Raw genomic sequence first — 22,785 nt, forward strand, 5'->3', positions numbered from 1 at the left:
CCTCTCACTTCGAGGTTCGAGCTTATCATGAGTCTCGCGTCTCACGAAAGCCTCGCAACCCCAAATCTTAATGTGGTCTAGTTTGGGTACTTTACCAGTCCACATCTCATGAGGAGTTTTGGCAACTTTCTTTGTGGGAACTAGATTAAGGATATGGGCGGCAGTCTCTAAGGCATACCCCCAAAATGAGATTGGTAGCGAAGCTCGACTCATCATGGAACGAACCATATACAACAAGGTTCGATTACGCCTCTCAGCTACACCATTCAACTGCGGTGTCCTGGGAGGTGTCAATTGTGAGACAATCCCACATTCCCTAAGATAGTCGAGGAACTCTGAACTAAGATACTCACCACCTCGATCGGATCGAAGCATCTTAATGTTCCTGCCCAATTGATTCTCGACTTCCTGTTTAAACTCTTTAAACCTCTCAAAAGTCTCTGACTTATGCTTGATTAAGTAGACAAATCCATATCTACTGTAATCATCAGTAAAAGTCAAATAATAACGATTAGCATCCCTTGTGGCATGTTTGAAGGGCCCACACACATCCGTGTGTATAAGATCCAACAAACCTTCACCCTTCTCACAAGAACCTGTGAAGGGTGACTTTGTCATTTTTCCAAGTAAGCATGATTCGCAACTATCATCTGACTTTAGGTCAAATGACTCCAATACTCCATCCTTTTGGAGTTGGCCTATGCGTTTCTTGCTTATATGTCCAAGATGACAATGCCATAATGATGCTTTATCCAAGTTATTATCATTAACAGAATCAATACACAATACATTATTTCCTAAGTTATCAACCACATATACAGATTCATACACACCATCACAAGGTAATGCTTTAAAATAAAGAACATTATTAAAGAAAGCATTAATCGAACCAACTTCATTATCAAATGAAAAGGTGAAACCTTGTTTATACAATGCATGAAAGGAAATAATATTTCTTGCCATTTCTGGTGAATAACAACATTTATTCAAATCTAAACTAAACCCACTACTTAGCGATAAAGTATAAACTCCAATCTTGGTGACAGGTAAAGCTTTCCTATTCCCCATGATTAAGTTTATTCTTCCATGCTCCACATGCTCACTTCTTCTTAGTCCCTGCAAATCAGAACAGATATGAATACCACCACCGGTATCAAGGACCCAAGAGTTAGAATGGGGTGAGTTGTTAGATAAGAGAGTGTAAATACCTGCATGGTTGGGTTTAACTTTCCCATCCTTCACATCTTGCTGGTACTTTGGGCAGTTCCGCTTCCAATGTGACTTTTCATGGAAATAGAAGCATTCAACCTCTTTAGGGTCAGAAGAAGGAGTGACAAAACCTTTCTTGGTTCCACTTGAAGAAGAGCCATCAAGGGTCCTAGCCTTGGTACCCTTCGAAGAGCTCTTCCTCTTCTTCCCTCTACCTTTCCCGATTGCCAAAACCGGGGCGGAGTTTGGAGTAGGAGTGTTAACAACCGACTTACCCTTAAGACCTGTTTCTGCGGTCTTGAGGAGTCCCTGAAGTTTGCTGAGTGTGACCTCTTCCTTATTTATGTGATATGTCATGCGGAATTGATCATAGCACGATGGTAAGGAGTGCAAAATGATATCTATTGCAAGCTCCTCAGGGAAGTTCACATTAAGCTTCAGCAACCGATCCACATACCTTTGCATTTTCTGCACATGGCTCGTGACGGATTCCCCGTCCTTCATCATGGTTGTTATGATAGAGCATATGATTTCATACCTCTCTTGTCGTGCACTTTGATGGTATCTTTCCATCAGATCTTGGTGCATTTCAAAAGGGTAGAAGTCCTCATAGGACTTTTGGAGTTCCGCTGTCATGGTGGCCAACATGATGCATGCCACTTTTGTAGCATCCCTTTCATGTGCCCGGAAGTCAGCGATCTCCTGGGGAGTTGCAGTGGTCTCATCAATCTCCTTAAGCTCCTTGTCAAGGACATATTCTTTGTCCTCGTAGCGGGTAATCATCCTGATGTTTCTGATACATTCATTGAAGTTGGATCCATCAAAAGTGACTTTCCCACACAAGTTCATAAGGGTAAAGGAGCCATTAGGATTAGAGCCAGAAGCAGCATTGTTTGAAGACATCTGAAAGAAGAGAACAAGATTAGTTTAGATATTAAGAGAGTCCTTAATAAAACACCCAAATGTAATATTAAGGCTAGGATCCAATCACAATATATTATAACTTAGAAGAGGTATGCCGTAATCCAAGCTATAACATATTTGAAAGGTAGGTGAATGATGATTCACCAATTTCCACCATGAAAAACGAAATATAAATATTAGGTTTTTAATTGGTTCTTAGAAATTCCTAGATTCTTTTGAGATTCAATGAACTTTTCAAAGGCATGTTTCAATCTCGAGTGTGCCCTCCAAGTTTTGTGACTGCGATATCGAGGATCACAAAACGAGGTGTGAAGTAACCATGCAAATCACTTGGTACCCTCAAGGTTTATCACTCAATCGATGTGCCGGTAAACCACACACGCTCCACCGATGCTATGGTAAACCTTAAGTCACCCTTTACCTACCTTGTTAAGTCCAAGTTAGTGTGCCGGTTAACCACACAAGCTCCACCAACGACTTAAACAAAGTGTAAAGTGTAATTTCATGGATTAGCACCTTATTCACATTTTCCTAAAGTAACTAAGATTGGGAATTTAATAAAAGCATTTAGTTACTTTATAATATTCATCATACTTTTAATGAGAATTTATAAGTCCTTTTCTTACCCGTTCGGCTAACGACCCTCCACCGATCAAGGAAGCGGTGGGTGAGAGTGGACACCCATTAAGTTGCCATTTTATAGGCAACAACCTTATACCCCCCTTATAGACCGGCTTCGTGAATGAGGCGTACTAGCGGTAAGACGACTTGTTGTTATACATATATATATTAGTAACTTATAATATTATAAAGTATAAGGGTTGAATTTTAACTTTTAAAATTCTAAGGGTTGGAACTAAAGTTTTAATCAAGACTTTACATGTTCCAAAACTTGAGGGCAAGTTTTGTAAACTTCCAAAACTTTTCATTTCTTATAACTTATGAATTAATTGAGTAATAAAAATGAAGACTCTTCATTTTTATAACTCTTGTGTTCTTTTAATGGCTTTAATAAAAGTGAGACTTTTGGTTTTCCATAACTTGAGGACAAGTTATGGACTCCATTAAAACACATTATGATCATGAATTAAAGTACCATGAAGGTTACAAACAATTCCTATGATCATCTAATCTTCATAAGTTCAAGAACATGAATATGAACACTTTCAAGAATCAAAAATTACACTTAAAAAAAACTTGTAATTTAACGATTTTTTTTTCAAGCTGTTTGCACACAAAAAAAAACAACAAACAAATCTAGGCTCTGATACCACTGATGGGTTTTGAGCATTCTAACACTTCCTAAGTGTACATGCAACCCTAATAACCTTGGATCTATATTTGTCTAATTATCATGCAAAGTTGAATTCCAAGGTTATATTCCTATCTAGCATACATGGGGAACAAATTTTAACTTGCATGAAAGATAGAATAACTTACCTTGTTGTTGCTTATGATCCTTGAAACCTTGTGAGCCTAGCACCCCAAGTGTGATGCCTCAAATGCTTCACACAACACCAAATGCTTTTGGAATGACTTTAGAGAGAATACACACTTCTAAAATCGGCCTAGCCCTCTTGTTTCTTATGTATATCCAATTTTGGTGGAGAATGGGTTTCTTATATAGTGTTGACACATCTACGGTTACACCATGTAAACCCTAATGTGTCATGACTCTTTATTTCCATGACCCATGGGTTTGTAACTCCCATGGAGCATCCTATGGGTGGAACTCAACTTGATAATCCATGGAGCCTCTTAGCCCACTATATAAGATATGGAAGATTTACATAATCTACCCATATATTTAATTAGTTGTCTTTTGATCACTTAATTAATTCTAAATTAATTCTTGATCAAACTAATTAAATAATATTATTAATATATTAGAACTTTTAATATATTAATAAACCATAAGTGTTATTTCTCTCATTTTAGTTTATCCAATTGCATGGTGCCATGCAACCCAAATGGACCATGCCGGGTCGGGTCAAGTACATACAAGAAATAGTTATGGACTTAGACACCTTATCCAACAGAACCAACTTCCAACAAAACCCTAGGGATTGTGACTTCCTTGCTACGCGTATTGGTCCTGTGCTTTTCAGTAATGCGAGCCCATACTACCTTCCACACCTACCCATATTTGTCTCAAGTATCATCACAACGCCCTAAAACTATAAATAAGCATGGCATTCGCTCAGTCCTCACTCCTAGAGGAAGGCTAAATATCTCATAACCAGCGGACTCGTCCAAACAACCCATCCATAAAACTTCCACCAACCCTGCAGCACTCGTGTATGCTAACTATACATAACGCTGGACCCTATAGACTTTCGAATACCTGATCCTACCCTAAGCCCTACATCAGACAAGAACAGGAAATAAGGCCAAACCAACCATTCTCAGGCTATAAGATCTTAATTATGTACGGTCGTGATGCATACACTAAGCAACTACAGTAATGATGTCAATTTCATATAAGGAAAACCCTAGGCTACCAGGCATCATATAATCAGGCAATTCTATCATGCAATTCCTGAAGATCCCTATCCTAGTACTAGCATGTTGTTCTATCATATCACATAATCAAATAATCTGTAAGGTATTTTTGGTCTATCCGCGAGCTCTGGCTGATCGTACAGTTGCATCCGCCTTTATTATTTTGAAAACATTTTAAGAAAATCGTTTTAAAATCTTGTCCTTAGTTTGAGACTGGAGACACGCGAGTGTTTCCTCCAATTCACTCAAACCAAGGCTCTGATACCAACTTGTAATACCCATAAAATACAAGCCAATTTAAAACATTTAAAATCATTAAGTTATTACAATTTGTTTTCAAAATAGTATCATATCAGAGTTCCCAGAAATCATAATCATAAATTGAGGAAGTGTACGGTCATGCCTTCGCCTTCCTGCGATCATCCGAAGTACCTGAAACAATAAGAGATAAATGTAAGATCGGAGGCTTAGTGAGTTACCCCCAAAATATCAACGTCATACAGATATAACCATATCATATAAACATATAAGCAAAACAGCATGCATAATGACCCTTCAGCCTGACTGGACCGCCTCGCAGGCGTTCAGCCTATCTGGACCGCTCTCCGAGCCTTCGGCACGTCTGGACCGCCTCGCAGGGCCTACAGCCTATCCGGACTGCTCGTCGGGCCTTCAGTCTGACTGACACACCCTCCTGGGCCTGTAGTCTATCCGGACCGCCCTGGGTATGTTACCTTTCAGCACAAAGCATGTCCGCCTCAACCCAAACCCCAATCAATAAACATGTGCACATAATATCATACGCTAGCATATATAACAGTCAAACCGATCTAACAGATCATCAATCATAGCAACATCCTATAACTAGGATACAGACCTAACCGGTCACTAGCATAGCATCATCCTATATACCAGGATACCGACCTAACCAGGTCACTAAGCATATCACCATCCTAACTACCAGGATGTAAATCAATAAGCATATTGTTAACACACTGTCGCGCACGTATTAAACAAATAAATTTATCACTGCTGGTTGCACTAAAAATATAGCACAGGGAAGCAGGGTCGAATCCTCAGGGACACAGCCTAAAAGTCAATGCCTTTTTGCATCAGGCACATCTAGTCAAGAAACAGAATATAAAAGGGGGGGGGGGGGGGGTTTGATTAAAACTAATAACTAGAAATGCAGTGATAAAAAAGTAAACGAAAATCAATAATAAAAATGGTTTCAGCTCTGCTGTGACTTTCCTAATCATGCAACTGATCCAGATCTGATTATTTGAGATGCGTTCTATCTAAGCTGGTACTGAGAAAAACTAACAAGCTCTAGTAATTTCTCTTTTACCTTACTTAGTTAACCAAAACAAGCTCTTCAATTAACCCTAACTTTTTACTGTCTAATCAAACAAGCTCTTAATTAAGATCAGAAAAGTTGCATTAAGTTCTTTGTAAAATTCCCAGCACTACCCAATACTTCTCACAAGCTCGGAAGCGTAAAGATATGATTTTTACAGTTTATAATAAAGTCAAATCCCAAACACGGAACCAATTTATTACTTGTTACTTATTACCAATTAATTAGAACAATTACGGATTCTATTAACTGATTAACTGGAATGATAAAACCCTATCTAGGTGATCAGACTAACAAGAATCAAAATCAGACATTCATTAAGAACAAAACTGAAGAATCTAGATAGAAACACAAATCAAAAACCAGATCTAATGATCAATCACATGAAAAGTACTTGTCTTTGCAAAACTGAAAACTAGGGTTTAGCCATACATGGCTAAAATCTGATCTAAAACAATAAAAAGAAACATTAAACTACTAAATCTTACTAATCTAAACGTAGGAGATGATCCACAGTCTTCAGATCTTCAGAAATCGCTAAAATTGGAGAAGAAACGCCTCCAAAATCGTATTTTCGTCGTCTGGTACCTCTGGAATCGCCAACTTAGGTTACTGGAAGGTTATAAGGTCTATTTATACGTCCAGCAGCAAAAACGACATACCTGCGATCGCATGTACACAACCTGCGATCGCAGGTTTTGAAGTAAACGCGTCTCGTGCCTTTTTAATGAAGTAGGATGCTATTCTGGAACTTTTTGGCCAACCTGCGATCGCATGTACACAACCTGCGATCGCATGTACACAACCTACGATCGCAGGTTTTCATTTTTCACTTCCGGATGAAATTTTGGCACAAAAGAACCTCGAAGACAAGTTGTGACCTAACCTGAAATCGCAAAAGGGCCCCATGCGATCGCATGAAGGAAACATGCGATCGCAGGTTGTGCCTAAGACGTCCGAAATTTCATCTACTTTTCAGATCATTTTGAATCGCGTCAATCGGAGTTACGGTTCTCAAGATATGGTCAAAATACTGACAGGGGGTCAAAGCTGCTGGCAACATCCTTTAACTTTAGATTGTAGATTCTTTCTTTGTGTGATCAATTCGATCGAATATTTCTTGACCAAAGCATCTTCGAAACATTCCTCAACATACTCCATAAGTCCCAAGCTCCATTTTAAGCTCCAAAAACGCATCCAACTGCTCCCAAAGCACTGCTCCACTCGAACTATCTAAAATTGACATAAAAACATGAGCAGTACGGCAATTCCAACGAAAGACATGAGCTGAACATTATTTATCTAAATGACATGCAAATGTAGAAAATATGATGCTAAAATGATGATAAAAACTACCCTATAAGATGCATAAAATGGCATCTAACACATATCATGCAATAAACCCAGATACAAATCCGATAAGAGCTGGCATTGGTGCCTTAGACCCTGTTGATATAGTGAGGATAACTCACCTCTCAAGTAGCTCGAATCGATAAACTCAACTCAACCAAATGCTGCTCCAAATCCAACACCTACATCCACCGATGACTTACTTCCATAAATTACCAAAATACCCCCAGAGTTCAAACTGGTCAACCATTGGTCCAAGTCAAAGTCAACAGTCCATGTTGACCCAACTCGTCGAGTGCAGCTAGCAACTCGTCGAGTTCCTTAAGAGTTCAGAAGGTCATAAAACCCTCACTGACTCACCGAGTTTCCGACTAACTCGTCGAGTCTACGCGTGTCAAGAAGTCGGTGAAAACCCTAACTGACTCGTCGAGTCCTATGCTGACTCGCTGAGTCCATGCAGAAACCAAACAATGGGAAAATCCTTCCTAACTCGTCGAGTCCCTTATCTGACTCGTCGAGTTCATAAAGTCCATTTCTTTTCCAGATGATTTTGATCCATTCCAAAGCTCCAATGGTAGATCTAGCCTCCTATGGCCTAGTTATCACGTAAAGTTGCAAACTTTATGTGCATGCAAAGTCTCAAGAGTCAAACCAAGCTAAAGAAGAAGCTTAAGACAATGGAAGGGCCATAGCTTGACAAAGGCTGAGACTTTATGACAATAAGGGGCTAAAGGGGTCCAGATCTGAAGTTGCAACCTCAGATCTTGCCCCAAATCCGGAATACCACCCTAATACCCTAAAAAGGGTTCCAAACCCATGAAACAAGAGATCTATCTAATGGAGAACCAAGGTAACAACTTGTTACCCCCAAGGTGATGCTGAGATGAAGTAGTACTCGGATCCACAGCCTCTCTTTGCTCTAACTTCTTGCACTTCAATCTCTTCCCTCCACAATCTTCCTTCCAAGCTTAATATCACACCAAAATGAAGTTTAAGCAGTGATTTAGGGTTTCTGGACTCACAAGGAGTTGTAAGGGAGGCTAAGGGGGTAAGTGACCCTTAAATAGGGTACAAAACCCCAGGGATTACGGTTTCTCATTACAAATCCAACTCGCCGAGTCGGGTTCACCGACTCGTCGATTTGGTCACTTAAACCACGTGGCCAAACGCGCCCCTACTCGACGAGTCTAGGCACCAACTCGTCGAGTAGATCTTCTGAGATAGACATAAAATTGTAAAGTTATATACCTTGGAGTCGGGGTGTTACAATTCTCCCCCACTTGAACTAGACTTCGTCCCAGAAGTCGGTTGCGGCAAACCGTAGCATTCCAAGCTCACTTACTACTATCCATGCTAGGAACCTCCACTCTCACTTTCGGTTGCCTTATGCATGCAAATTATACACAATACAGGATCAAATAAATTGTCGAATAAAATACTCTAGCCTAGGACCACAACCAAACAAGGAACAGGAAATAAGGCAAAATTAGTCATTTTAGGGCTATATGATCCTAATCGTATACAATTTTTAAAGCATACACTTAGTAATTACTGATACCAATACATATTCCCAATTTATCATAGCATCCAATGCTTCCTAGGCTATAAGCCATCACATATCAATCCAATCTATCAGACAATTCCTAAAAGTATCCCTAGCCTTATCCTAGAATGCAAACATTCATATCATATAACATATCAACATGTATGGGTATTCTGGGAATCACTTACTTGAGCTCGGCCGATTACATGCATCACACCCCTTTTTTCTTTACAAAAGTCTTTTTATAAATTTGTTTTCTTTTTAAAATATTACCAATTCCTCAGTTTGAGTTAAGTCACACCCGAGAGTGTGCCCGAATCCCTCAAACCAATGCTCTGATACCAACTTCTAACGTCCCAAAAATTATAAGGAAAAAATTTCATTTTTAATTCAACCAGAAACACCAATTATCCTTTTTCCAATCATTCAAAAGTATTTCAGAATAAAAACAGTTATCATAGTACAATCCCAAAATCATCTAGTTGCGGAAACATGGATGGATGCGTTGCGATGAAGCCGGGTCCTTCCCTTTCGAATCGAAAGTACCTGAAACCATAACCATAAAACTATAAGCACAAAGCTTAGTGAGTTCCCCAAAATACCACATACCATACATACCATTGGGCCTAACCCACCATAATGGGCCTAGCCCTCATACAAATGGGCCCGGCCCAACATATCATGCAAGAGTCACAGAGACAGCTAGCATCCTACATAACCTACATTAGGCCTATCCCTTCCTGATCCATGGGCTCAGCCCAGCATACAAATGGGCCTAGCCCGTCATACAATGGGCCTAGCCCGTCATACAATGGGTCTAACCCGTCATACAATGGGCCTAGCCCAACATACCATGCAAGAGTTACAAAGACAACTAGCATAACAGATCCTACTGGGTCGGCATTGGTTTCTTCGACCCACGGGTACAGTGAGGAGACTCACCAAACAGTCAGACGAAATAACTGCTACCACACGCTGCTCCAAATACCAACTCTACCGATCACCTTTACAATAAATAATGACCAAAACTCAGACAACAACTCAACATACCCAAAATACCCTTAGGTCAACTTAGTCAAAATCTCGGTCAAGTCAAAAGGTCAAAAGTCATCCGAGTTGACTCAGTTGAGTATGTCCAGCGTACTCAGCTTATACTCTTGGCGTACTCAAGATCCACAATCGGGCCTCTCATCGTGTACATGCGACGTACGCCAATGTATGCTTAACATACGTTGGCTAACTTCACTTCTTCTTTTTAAGAGCTTATTCCATTAAGTCTTTTCGACCAAAGGCAGATCTAGTCCCAAAATAACATCTTAAGTCATAAAGTTTCCAACTTTATGACTTGGCAAGGATAGGAAGTGCTCAATACCAAAAACCCTAACTTCTTAACTCATTAAGACATCCTAGAACATGAATGGACGAAAACTAAGGACCAAGATTACATTTTTATGGTTCCTAATAGCTTCATAATGGATAAAGTTTCCAACTTTATCCATTAGAATGGTCCAAACAACCAAGATCTGGTCTTTAAGTCTCAAAGGGACAAAAAGAGCATCTTTTTCAACTTAATCCATTAAGTCCAAGTCTCAAACCTTTAGATCTAAATCAATATGATGTTTAGATGGATAAAGTTTCCAACTTTATCCATAACAAGGTCACAAACTTTCAAGATATAAACTTTATGAACTAAAGTGACCAAAAACTCATAACACCCAAGACTAGCTAGATTTATCAAATGCATCATCAAGATTCAACCTTTATACCTGTAGAAAAAAGATCAAGGTGAACAAAGTCTAGATCTACAAGCTCCAATGCAACCAACACTTCTCCAATGAGCTCTTTCTTCTCCAAGATGCACCAAGAATACTCCAAAGCACTTAAAAACACCTTATTTTTTCTCACAAGGCTCAAACTAGGGTTATGGTTTCAAGGAAGGGTGTTGGAGAGGTGGAGGCTGAGAATGGAATAAGTTTGGGGAAGTTAAGGAGCTTAAATAGGCTCAAACCACGAAAATAAGGTTTGGGCATTGATTGCGTACGCCTAGCGTACTCTTGGTACGCCCAACGTACTCCGGGATACCCTAGTAGACCCAGCATACGCGGCTTGACCCAAAATCGTCCTAACTTCAAATGGTCATAACTTCTTCATTTCAATTTTGATTTCGACGATCTTTATATCCACGGAAAGGTATTGAGCAGCTATACAACGCTATCTATTTAATATTAAATTAAAACACATCGAACTAAAATCCTTAATTCATAAAATAAGTCTGAAACACCATTTTCCCCATTATACCATTGGGCTCCAAAGCACAAACCGAATTCTTGGATCACATAATCCACATTACCCACTTCCAAATGGGTCTAAACCTCTCTTTACCCAAAGCCCAAAGCCTTATGATACTTGATCTTCGGGTCACGGCCCCAAATCATGAAACGACTCGAAACAAGGTGTTACAACTCTCCTCCACTTAAATTAGATTTCTCCTCCAAATCACTCCTTGTTACTCTCCAGGAGGTCAGACGATCCGGCCAATTCTTCAAGATCCCTGCTGAAAGTCAACCCCAACATACGATGGCCTTCCAATAATCGAACCCATCCTTAGCAGACTCGTTTTCTGACGACGAGCGAATGCTTGCTCTCATTAACCTTAACCAATGAAGGACTGCCATCACTACTCAGCTCAAGTCCAGGAATCCAATACCTTATCCGTCTTCTCGACAAACAAACCGTTCGAAAATACTATCAATAGGACCTATGTATGCAATCTGAACTGAAAGAAATCCTTCCGGTCCTAAATCCTCTAGCTAACACTTCTGGCTGACGGAATCCTAACCATACCTTGATGTCGAGTCATTATAGATGTCGAGCAATTCTTTCTTTGGACAAGTTGTTTCTCTTTCCTCACATCCTTATGGATGTCGAGTCATTCGGGTAAAAGGAAAAATTAAAAAGAAAATTCATTATCTATTTCTTCTTCTTATGTGTGAAATTAACAGATGGTTTTGGAGCACTGTGATGATCAAAATACATAAGTTGTAATGGATGAAATCATGAACAAGGTTTGTACTCTAGCACAAGACCAATATGGAAATGATGTTATTAAGGTACTCACTCCCCTTTTGAATATATGTTTTTATTTTCTGATTTGAGATTTAATTAATTACTATAAAATTGTTGGTTTATTATAATTAGCATGTACTACAACATGGTAAACCCCATGAGCGATCCGCTATTTTCAACAAGATTGCAGGAGAAACAATGAAAATGAGTCTGCAAAAGTTTGCTTCAAGTATTGTTGAGATATGCTTAACTTATGGAACCCCGGATGAGGACCAACTTATTGTAAACAAAATGCTTGGTTCCACTAATGAAAATGAGCCGTTAGCAACTTTCATTTTTTAGATTATTTTTATTTTTATAAAATTTACATTTTTCATATTTTTTAGATTATTTGTATTTTTGCAACATCAAGAAAATATAAATAGATTAAGTTGTTTTACCATGTGGAAACCCATGAGTTGACTTGAACTTTCTACAAAAACCAAGTCTTTTAACAATATTATGCACACATTATGCGTTTACTATGCTCTTCCAACCACAAGCTTTCATCAATGATTGCACAGCCCTTGAGAAGGAAAGAGGGTGGAATTCCAACCACAAGCTTTCATCAATGATTGCACAGCCCTTGAGAAGGAAAGAGGGTGGAATACTATATAAACACGCTAAAATGGAAAATAGAAGTGTATATATATATATATATATATATATATATATATATATATATATATATATATATATATATATATATATATCAAGCATCAGGTAGCTAGCTCTTGTTCTACTACATCAAGTTAAATCTTCATTTTCTCTGGTCTAGCAAGATGACATGGACATCTCCTTCAGACGCCATGCCATGGGTGGGATTGTATATTTGCTTAGCATCTCTGGTTTGCACTCTAGCAATGGTAGCTGATGTTTTTCGAGGCTTTGGACAATGGAAACTCTGGTTTCCATGCAGATTTTTCACTATCAATGCTGCTTCTATCACGCTGATAGCAATATCAACAAAGCTACCAGTGGATCTGAGCACTAACGTGTCTGACGACCATGAGAATGCAGCAAAAGTTGTCAGCATTATTTTCTTGGTCACCATGTTAGCCAACTTTCTCCCTTCTTTAGGGCTTATGAATGACAAGGAACTTCTGCTGAATACCATGGCCTTGTGTATCCTCATACTTACCATTAATGTAAATATGTGGATTCAAGTTATTATTGCTCAGTCGAGTTTGTTAAGCTGGACAACAATCCTTTTATTGATTCTTTTAATTCCATGGCCATTTTCGGTAGCCTTGACAGTGTCAGCATCTAGAAGAGCTTTAGAGCAACGGTACAAGGAGTTGCACAGTTTGGCTTCAAATCATCAAGAGATAAACTTCTCCAGCAAGGAACTCATACGTTATGTTAAAAAGTATTGGATGATGGCAGAGACTGGTAACCCCCAATTTGTAATTGCTTGTTCACCAGTTTCTTGTGCTTTTGGAGATGTATGCTTAGTCCTTGCTTTCAATTCAGTTATAATTTTGGTCGACCAGTTTGTTGATATATCAAATTTTCAGAATTATGATTCAGATTATAAGTGGTCAATCAATGTGATTATTACCTTGCAATCATTTGGGGTGATAGTAGGTAGTATAGCACCAATTTTCAGATGTTTAACTACCACAGGTCATTTCAACCTCTCCATGAAATGGAGCAAGCATCATATAAACGTATTCCGAGTCGAAAAACATTGGATCCAAACACTTCAGATGTGGAAAAGCAGCCCTGTCCCTAAGCATATCCCAGGTCGCCATTTCAAGAAGGTTTTCCGTAAAATCCGAAACTTGATTTTGAACTTTTGTATAGCGCTTCAGATAACGATTGTAGTTATATGTAAAACAGAATGTCTCATTCCCAGATTTTTTCTGATCTTATTCTCTTATTGCTTCCATTTCGGCAAGTCATACTTGAAAAGGTTTTAAGGAAGAAGCAAATGCATCTAATAGCAATGTGATATCAGATATGGAAGAATATACTGGTTACATCTTGCAAATCGAACCCGATGCGAAGCTTTCAAAGAGAATATTACGAAATGTACTCAGTTCTATAACTCGACTTCTTCAAGAGTCTGAAAAGAAAGAGCCAAGGAATCTTATGAAGCTTCTAGAGAAATCTACAGGATTCATTGGCGTAGTAGAGTTCGACAATGATCAAGTTCCACCATTACATCCAGAAGAAGTCCAGAACTGCTGGAGCCTAGTAGCTGTAACATTAACTGCCATTGCTCTTGGGCTTCCTAATATTGCAAACTGCCATGTCAAGGGGTTGCTTTCAAGTATGAAGGAAGGTCTTCAATTTGTGAGACATGTGGAAGAAAGCCTCAATGCAAATGATGAGATGATAAAGGCACGAAAAGCAGCTACACACGTATGGACAGACGTTGAAGTATACTGCAAGTGGCTACAAATTGATCTTCAAAAGAAGGCTCGTAAAGGAAAAATGTCAAAGGAGATTCTTCAATGGTTGGGTGATGAAGCTGCAAAAATTGTGATACAGTTCAAGACAAGGAAAAATGAAAGTCTGGATCACTCACTTTCCAAATTGCTGCAAGTTCTATGTATAGGATCAGCCAAACCATACTGCTTCACTGCAATGAGCAAGAAAATTGGCCAACAGACGAGGAACTCTTTGAGTGGATATCAGCCATAATCGCAGATCTGCTATGTGCTTGCTTTACCAACTTGCCACGTGTCATAACCATGAAGTGTCATGATGATGCAATAGAGAAAAGGGAAGATAACATCAGAACTGCAGCTCAGCTTCTTGGTAGATCCAAAAAGATTCTGAAAATGCTTAAAAAGCGACAACTTCCCAACTTAGACATGGAGTCAATGGGGTACATTGATAAGTGGCATGCATTACCAAAAAGTCAGATACCCAATTATGGTTTTTCTTCTGCCAGGATTCAACCAGCTTCTTCAAGTTCTAATGAATCTTTGGTAGTAACTATTATTTGACTAGTATGTGTATGTTTGAAACAAGAATTGTGGTCTATACTTAATGTGAATGATGAGTTTCTTTAAACATAGTTAAAAGTTGTAACTGTGCATTCAGCACCTCCCCCACTAAGTTTATGATGCTACTATAGTTTTTGTGGAAAACAATGACACTCATTGCTGTCTCAAAAAAACATATGAAAATTAAGTTTTATATCATTTGTGAAGCTAAACAGTAACAATAAATAAATAAAATCCAAACTACTGTTTAACATACCAATAATTCGTACCATATAGCAACCAAAACCGCTGCCAATAACAAGTATAATAATACTATACAAAATCATAAATAAATACCTAACACGAATTTAAAACCAACCGTTTTACGCCCAACTACACCTACCATGAAAACAAATCCTCCCATCAAAACAAAACAATAAACAAATCCATCCTAAAAACACAAGTAAAAAAAAAAAAAAGATCCCAAGAACTTATATTAACACTCAACAATAATGAATCAATCTCCACATGTCACCTTACCTTCAACTCACTCGAAGATCAACTATACACAAACTAACCATTTTTCCACCACCAAATCCTCATATTTTCTTAGGCAAATTATACGTTTTCTTAAGAAACTTCGAAGCCGAATCATCATTCCGATAACACAAAACACGCAAAAGCGTATTTGGATCATTCGAACTCCATTGACCCGTAGTCGCAGGCAATGGTAACCTAGATTTAGCAGACGACCCGTACGCCTCCAAAGTCAACCGCCTAAACCGCTCCACAACCGCATCCGTTTCCATCCCAAAAAGCGGAATCACATCTCTCACAACAATCGAAAACTTATTAATCACATCCATAGACAACCCATCACCATTTGCAAAAAACAAATCCTTAATCGCCTTAAAATCATCTTCAATCCCTCTCGAATCTTGTATAGTAAAACACCTCGTGGGCCCACCTCCAAGTAAAACCAACAACAACCCTTCAAAACTCGCTTTCATTACTTCCGCAACTAACCGCGTTCGAACCCTTTCGTGTTGCACATTATCCGCAATAACTGTTAAATTTTGTTCAAGTTCTTGAAGGAAAGGTTCGATTGGGGAACATGTGGGCCCACCTACATAAAGATTGTCCCATAATGAGTTTCGAAGATCGTGAAACACGATTTTGTAAGCGGTTGATTCGCAAAGTTGTTGGATGCCTTCGAGGCATGCGGGGGGTGTGAGTTCGAATTTTTTTTGTAATCCGTTTGAGAAGTCGGAGACATGGGCAGATTCGGAATTTCGCAAAAGTGTTATGATTCGTTTTTCGATTGTTTCGAGTTCTGATCGGATTTTTTGGAGCGTGTTTATACGTACGCATAGTTGTGGGACCCCTAATGTATTGTCGTTTGTTGTCGAGACTTGAGAATTTCTTCTTTGTAAAGTTGTGGTTTTTTCCTTTTTCTTGAAAACACCGTGGAATTTTGTCTCGGTTGTGCATCGGGTTAACGCGGGAAGAGCCGGAATATATGTATTTCGTGATCCTGTAAATAAAAAATATGTTATGTAAACAACTTTAATTACAAACCCTAATTTAAATTAATTGAAAGTATGTTTAGTAGTTAGTAATTTATGAGTAAATTACATGAATGGTCCCTATGGTTTGGGGTAATTTGCGCGTTTGGTCCCTAACTTATTTTTTTTAACTCGAAAGGTCCCTACTGTTTGTTTTTGTTACGCGCTTGGTCCCTATCTTACCTAAAAGGACTATTATGACCTTATTTAAATAAATTAAAATAGTCTTTTTAGTTAAGATAAGGTGGGGGTGGGGGTGGGGGTGGGGTTGGGGTTGGGGTGTGTTTATTTAAATAAATTAAAAAAATCAATGGCAAAATAGTCTTTTTAGGTAAGAAATGGACCAAGCGTGCAAGAAAAACAAACAGTAGTTACCTTCCGAGTTAAAAAAATAAGTTAGGGACCAAACGCGCAAATTACCCCAAACCATAGGGACCATTCGTGTAATTTACTCTAAGTAATTAGTAATTAGTAATTACCACATCCAGATTTGACTTTGTTTGAGTAATATTGAAGACATCGATCAAGGCCAAGAACTAAATCAGGAAGCAAAGCTGGATGCATTGGAATTGGGAGATTAAAGAAAGCATCCAAAGTTTCATCTATAATTCTCAAGACTTCAACAGCTGAAGGAGCATATCCTTCTTGATTAGCTCGTGGATTCCACACCTGTTATATATATATTGTTGTCAAATACCATAAATGCCCTCCGGATTACATTGCTATTTATTTAAGAAACTGACCTCTTGTTGGAGATTTCTATCAATCCATTCTTTCAACCTGTCTAATCTCAATTTAGTCCACCCTTTGACCAAATTAGCAATTGCAGCTTCAGCTTCAAAAGGTGGCATTTCTCTTATGATTGCTTTTCCACCATCATCACTATCAACAGAATCTTCAACTGCAATTTGTACAAGGTCTTTTTCTAATTTGTCTGCAGCTCTTAAGATTTGAACTGCATCTGGGGTTAATTCGGTAATTCCTGAAATGAATTGTTTTAATTCGTTTCCATAGCAGACATGGAGAGTGGCTACAGCTACACCAGCTGCAAGAGGGTGCCATCTTTTTAAAATTGGGCTGAACATTTTCTTTTCTTTTGTAGCTAATTCACCAATGTCTTTTGCAAGGATTGCAAGAACTGGAAGTGGATTTGGTTGGTTTCTTGATGCTCTTCTGATTGAATCAGCTTTCTCCATTATCTGTGTGTTTAAAGATCAAATTTAAATTCAATTCAGATTTGGTTGGATGGAATGGAATCATGGATTGAATGGAATCATGGAAGAATGGAATGGAATGGTTAAGGTAACGGAATGAGTCATTCCATTCCATGATCATGTTTGGTTGACAACTTGACATGTAGGAATGGGATGAATTTTTGCATGAATTTTTTGTATTATATGTAAATATAAGGTATAGTTTTAATACTATTCTGTATATTATAAAGGGTACATTACATAAAACTATTGTATTTTGGGTAATTTAACCACTAATACTTTATTTTTTCCAATCAAACCACAAAATTTTCCAAACATTTTTACAAATTAACCATTTTGAAGTGTTATATCAGGTTTCACTGGTAATTTTCCAAAATTTGGAAAATTTTATTTCAACTTTTATGGTTTAACCATTAATACTTTATTTTTTCCATATCAGACCATATAATTTTTACCAAATTAACCATTTTGACATGTTATATCATCAGGTTTCACCAGTAATTTTCCAAATTAACTATTTTGACTTATTATATGCGGTCAAAATGGCTAATTTGAAGCAATGTTTGAAAATTTAATGGTTTAATTGAAAAAAAAAATAGGGTTAATCTCATAAAAGACCTTATATTTTGTGTTTTTTTCCGGATTAAACCTCATCTTTATTTTTTTCATGAAAAAAAAAAACCTTATATTTTTTCATTTTTTCCGAAAAAGCCCTCAACTTTGTCTTTTTTTCCAAAAAAAAACCCTCACCCTTCTAAATGTTCCCAAATAAACCTTACAACTTTTTTTGGAGAAAAATGTCTAAAAGGGCTAGATCGGAAAGAATGAAAAAAATGCAAGGTCATTTTCATGAAAAAAATAAAGTTAAGGTTTAATCCGGAAAAAACACAAAATATAAGGTCTTTTATGAAATTAACCCAAAAAAAATAAGTATAAGTGGTTAAACCGCAAAATTCACCGAAAATGTGACAATGGTTGTTATGTAATTTTCCCAATTACTATATTATTTACAAAACTAAAATATTAATGTTAAATATAAGAAAAAGCTCATTAAAACCCAAAAAAGAACTCACCTGAGCAAAAGCTGTCCTAAGTGATGACCTAATATAAGTATCAGTCCTACTTTTTGCCACGTCATCATTCTTCCTTCTTCTCCTGTACTCATTAGAAATATCTTCAACCAATATTTTAGCAGCTGAAACCCCTAAAGAAACAATACTTTGCATAGAATTAATATTCCCTTTATCAAACGTATCATGATATGCAAGCAATCTTTTTTCAGCCCACCCCAATATTTCACTAAGTGTTTCATTCAATATTTTAGCATAATTCGCATCCTTTGTAGTCTTTGCATCTTTTGCAACTTCAACTAACTGACAATCAGCAGCATACAACAAATCATTATCCATTTGTCCACTTCCCACAAACCGATTAAATAAAATCCAAGTGAAACATATGTTATGAAGCATTTGGTTAATCCCCAAAATCCCCCATGTCTTCTTTACAAGCTCCATAACCTCATCAACCTCTTCTATAATTGATGACTCATCGTTCAGATCAAAGATAGCTTCTAGAAGAATCTCATAGATTCGGAGATTTAAAGGAAACCCATCTGCCCAATGACATGATTCGGTTTGACCATCGGTTGACCGGTTGGATAAGGTTGTTACAGCACTACGTAAGACTTGCATTGACTCATTGTTTCTTCCTGTTTCTATTGTCTTTTCTAATGCATTGTGAATGATTTGTTTTAGTCTTTGAGAAGATGTGTTTGAGGGTGGAAGGGGGATGTGAGGGTGTAAAAGTAATCCGGCTTCTAACATTTTTAGGTTTCGTTTCTGCCAGGTGGCGTACTCTTGTTGGTCGGTGAAATCTGATGATTTGAATTGTTGTAATAGCTCTAAAGGGAGTACCATTAACTCCACTCGTTTTCCAACCTGTTACATGTAAATAAAGTTTATGATTTATCCCTTTTTGATGTTGAAAGTTGATTTATATTAAACCATGTTATTTGGCTTAACCTATTAAGTTGTTATGTGCAGATTAAGTGCTAAAACATTATATGATTAAGCTGATTAGGTCAAAAAGAAACAACTCCTTATGTTAGTTAAATTAAGATTGGTAGAAGCATATGATTATTAAATCTTCTTTGTTTAAGTAATTGGAAAAAAAAAAAAAAAAAAAAAAAACATTAAAGTATAGTGATAGTTTTGTATATTTTGTCTGATTATTGGACTTTTATCACATCTATAAAAACAACAAGACGACGGTGTTTTGGTACATTACACCGCCTTACAATTGTCATGTCATCTCTCCGCCTCTGGTATTAATGGAAGACATAGCGAAAGCATTAATTTTATCAAATTGTCGTTTTTCTACAACAAAAATCGTCAATTTTAGACACCATTAAAGCACCAGAGAATTAAAATTTACCATAAATTGTTTGGAAGAACAGTTACTTTTTGACCTTATTATCGAACATGGTAATTCCATATTTTTGTTGGTGATTTGCAAATTATGCAATTTTTCAATGTGGTTATCAGATTTTTTTTTTCAAAGATATTGGAATCCACAGTAATTTTGCACTTGAAAAATGATCCTTTCAATCTTGCCAGTGAAAAGCATTTTCGATTTTGGATCGGGAGAATATTAGGAAAGCAATTTAGAAGAACAAATCACATCAAGAAATCGAAGAATTTAGAAGTGAAACAGTGAATTCTTTATAGGATTTGAGAATCACAAACACATCATACCTGGCCAGCAGAAATTCTCAACAATGCCCTTCGAACTCTGGAATCGGCAGCCTCAGAAATCCTCATCTGAATCCTCATTAGCTCTCCTACCGTCATCACCGTTTTCTTAACCTTTCCGCCGGACCCAGCACCGGAGCCAGCCGAACCAGGACTACCGGCGCTCGAACTAGATCGGAGGCCTAACGCTTTCTTCATCTTCGACGCGGCAGTAGAAGTGATCGATCTCTGCGACGGCGAGCCCGACAGTGACGGCGACTGTGAAGATCGATCGGGAGTATAACTTGACGCGTTATTGGGAATGTAAGTAAGGGGTTTTCCTGTAGAGGTACGACAAGCTGCGACGAAGATCTCGTAAGCTGTTTCACGGAGGTCAGTGGGGGATAAAGTTGGCGTGAGGTCACCGAATGGCGATGGGAGTGGATCTAAAGTGGTGGTGGTGGTGGTGGCGGCGGCTGAGGAGGAGTAGCGTAAGCTGTTTGTTCCGTTCATGACTGGGCCGTTTGAGTCTCTCTTGGATTGGCCGAGTATTCTTTCTCTACTGAAGAGAGAAGCCATTGAAGAGAGAGAAAGAAGCAGACTGTGTGAAACAAAGAGTAAAGGGAAAGGAGGAGGATGAGAGATGATGACGATGATGATGGGTTTGTTGTATTTTCTTTTTGATTTTTTTTTGGTATTTTTTTATTTTATTTAATATATATCATTTTCAATAATATTAATCCATTTGACCAAGTAATATTATTTTTGATTTAATTTACCATATTACTAATTATAATTACAAAACTATTTTGTTCCATGACCTTTTAAATAATGCAAGACTTATATCATATCTCGTTGTTTTAATAAAAGAGTACAATAATACAAGATGATATCTTATTAGGGAATATGACTTATTAAGGTAATTAACTTTTCGGTATGTTGAAGTGTACACATCTAGGTAACAAATTTGTTGAAGTGTTCACATATGACCATTATGACCTGCTATAGCAGGTTAAATCTTAGATGTGAACGCTTTCAACAAGTTCGTTACCTAGATGCGTACAAAAAAAATAATTACCCAAATATGAATAAAACGAAAAGTAAAATTAAATTACACGAATGGTCCCTATGGTTTGGGAGAATTTGTGTTTTTGGTCCCTAACTTATTTTTTTAACTTGGATGGTGCATATTGTTTATTTTTGTTGCGCGTTTGGTCCATGTCTTTCCTAAAAAGACTATTGTGCCCTTATTATTTTATTTTTTAATTAATTTTCTTATTTATGTATTTATTTTTTACATATTTAAAAAAATTAATAGACCTCACATATTTGTATCTCTCATCGGATGATGAAGACCTACTAATTTTTTTAAATATGTAAAAAATATGTAATTTTTTTAAATATGTAGTTTTTTTAAATATGTAATTTTTTTAAATATGTGGGGTCTATTAATTTTTTTAAATATGTAAAAAATAAATACATAAATAAGAAAATTAATTAAAAATAAATTAATAAGGGCACAATAGTCTTTTTAGGTAAGACAGGGACCAAACGCGCAACAAAAATAAACGGTAGGGACCGTCCAAGTTAAAAAAATAAGTTAGGGATAAAAACACAAATTTCCCCAAACCACAGGGACCATTCGTGTAATTTACTTTTACTTTTCGTTTTGTTCATATTTGGGTAACTATTTTTTTGTATACATCTAGGTAACGAACTTGTTAAAAGCGTTCACATCTAGGATTTAACCTGCTATAGCAGGTCATAATGGTCATATGTGAACACTTCCAACAAGTTTGTTACCTAGATGTGTACAAAAAAAAAGATAGTTACCCAGATGTGAACATACCGAAAAGTTAATTACCTTAATAAGTCATATTCTCATCTTATTATCGTTTTGTGAAAAGTTTTTGATATATTCCACATAAAGTTAAATTACGTATTTACCATTTAACTATGTATAGTTCATTTTGAATCTCCGATATCATATATACTAGTAGTGAGACTCATGTATTACATGGGTTAATTTAAAAAATATATATATATATAAATGTCAAAATATCTAAGAACTTTGAATTTATAAGAAAATAAAAGAAAAATAATGAATTATTATAATTGAAATATTTTTATCTTTTAAATTTAAACAAATATTTAAATAAATAAACAAAAAAAACTAATGAGCTTTACTTTGAAAATTTTGAAATTAAAAGGTAAGTTCATTAATGAAATTGATATCCATTTATTACTACATTTATTGCAATTATTACATTAAAATATTATGTGGAATTTAATAAAATAGAAAAACTCATAAAATGACATGTGGGAAAAAAAATTAATTCAAAATAACCACA

General features: G+C 37.0%; 2 protein-coding genes across 2 annotated transcripts; one reads left to right on the top strand and one right to left on the bottom strand.

The window, feature by feature from the left end:
• The first annotated feature begins 12,772 nt into the window (after positions 1–12,772).
• LOC145116540 (uncharacterized) lies at positions 12,773–14,639 on the top strand. Its single transcript, XM_079052883.1, has 2 exons — positions 12,773–13,577; positions 13,906–14,639. Exons 1-2 carry the CDS (start codon positions 12,773–12,775, stop codon positions 14,637–14,639), a joined length of 1,539 nt encoding a protein of 512 aa, XP_078909009.1.
• Positions 14,640–15,168: 529 nt separating this feature from the next.
• On the bottom strand, positions 15,169–21,076 carry LOC145149932 (elongation factor Ts (DUF810)). Its single transcript, XM_079075244.1, has 5 exons — positions 20,459–21,076; positions 18,779–19,642; positions 17,235–17,690; positions 16,971–17,160; positions 15,169–16,460 (listed from the first exon to the last, which is right to left on the bottom strand). Exons 1-5 carry the CDS (start codon positions 21,011–21,013, stop codon positions 15,526–15,528), a joined length of 3,000 nt encoding a protein of 999 aa, XP_078931370.1. The 5' UTR covers positions 21,014–21,076; the 3' UTR covers positions 15,169–15,525.
• Between the last annotated feature and the right edge of the window lie 1,709 nt (positions 21,077–22,785).

This window comes from Lactuca virosa, chromosome 1, assembly GCF_052849685.1.
Source record: "Lactuca virosa cultivar CGN04683 chromosome 1, Lactuca_virosa_CGN04683_v6, whole genome shotgun sequence".
In the NCBI taxonomy this organism is placed as follows: Eukaryota; Viridiplantae; Streptophyta; class Magnoliopsida; order Asterales; family Asteraceae; genus Lactuca; species Lactuca virosa.

Excerpts from the sequence above, each read along its gene's own strand:
- LOC145116540 (XM_079052883.1), top strand. The coding sequence starts at position 12,773 with ATGACATGGACATCTCCTTCAGACGCCATGCCATGGGTGGGATTGTAT. Across the intron at positions 13,578-13,905 it reads ATCATTTGGGGTGATAGTAG|GTTTTAAGGAAGAAGCAAAT; the intron begins GTAGTATAGCAC and ends ATACTTGAAAAG.
- LOC145149932 (XM_079075244.1), bottom strand. The coding sequence starts at position 21,013 with ATGGCTTCTCTCTTCAGTAGAGAAAGAATACTCGGCCAATCCAAGAGA. Across the intron at positions 17,161-17,234 it reads ATAGAAATCTCCAACAAGAG|GTGTGGAATCCACGAGCTAA; the intron begins GTCAGTTTCTTA and ends TATATATAACAG. Across the intron at positions 16,461-16,970 it reads CAAAGTCAAATCTGGATGTG|GATCACGAAATACATATATT; the intron begins GTAATTACTAAT and ends TTTTATTTACAG.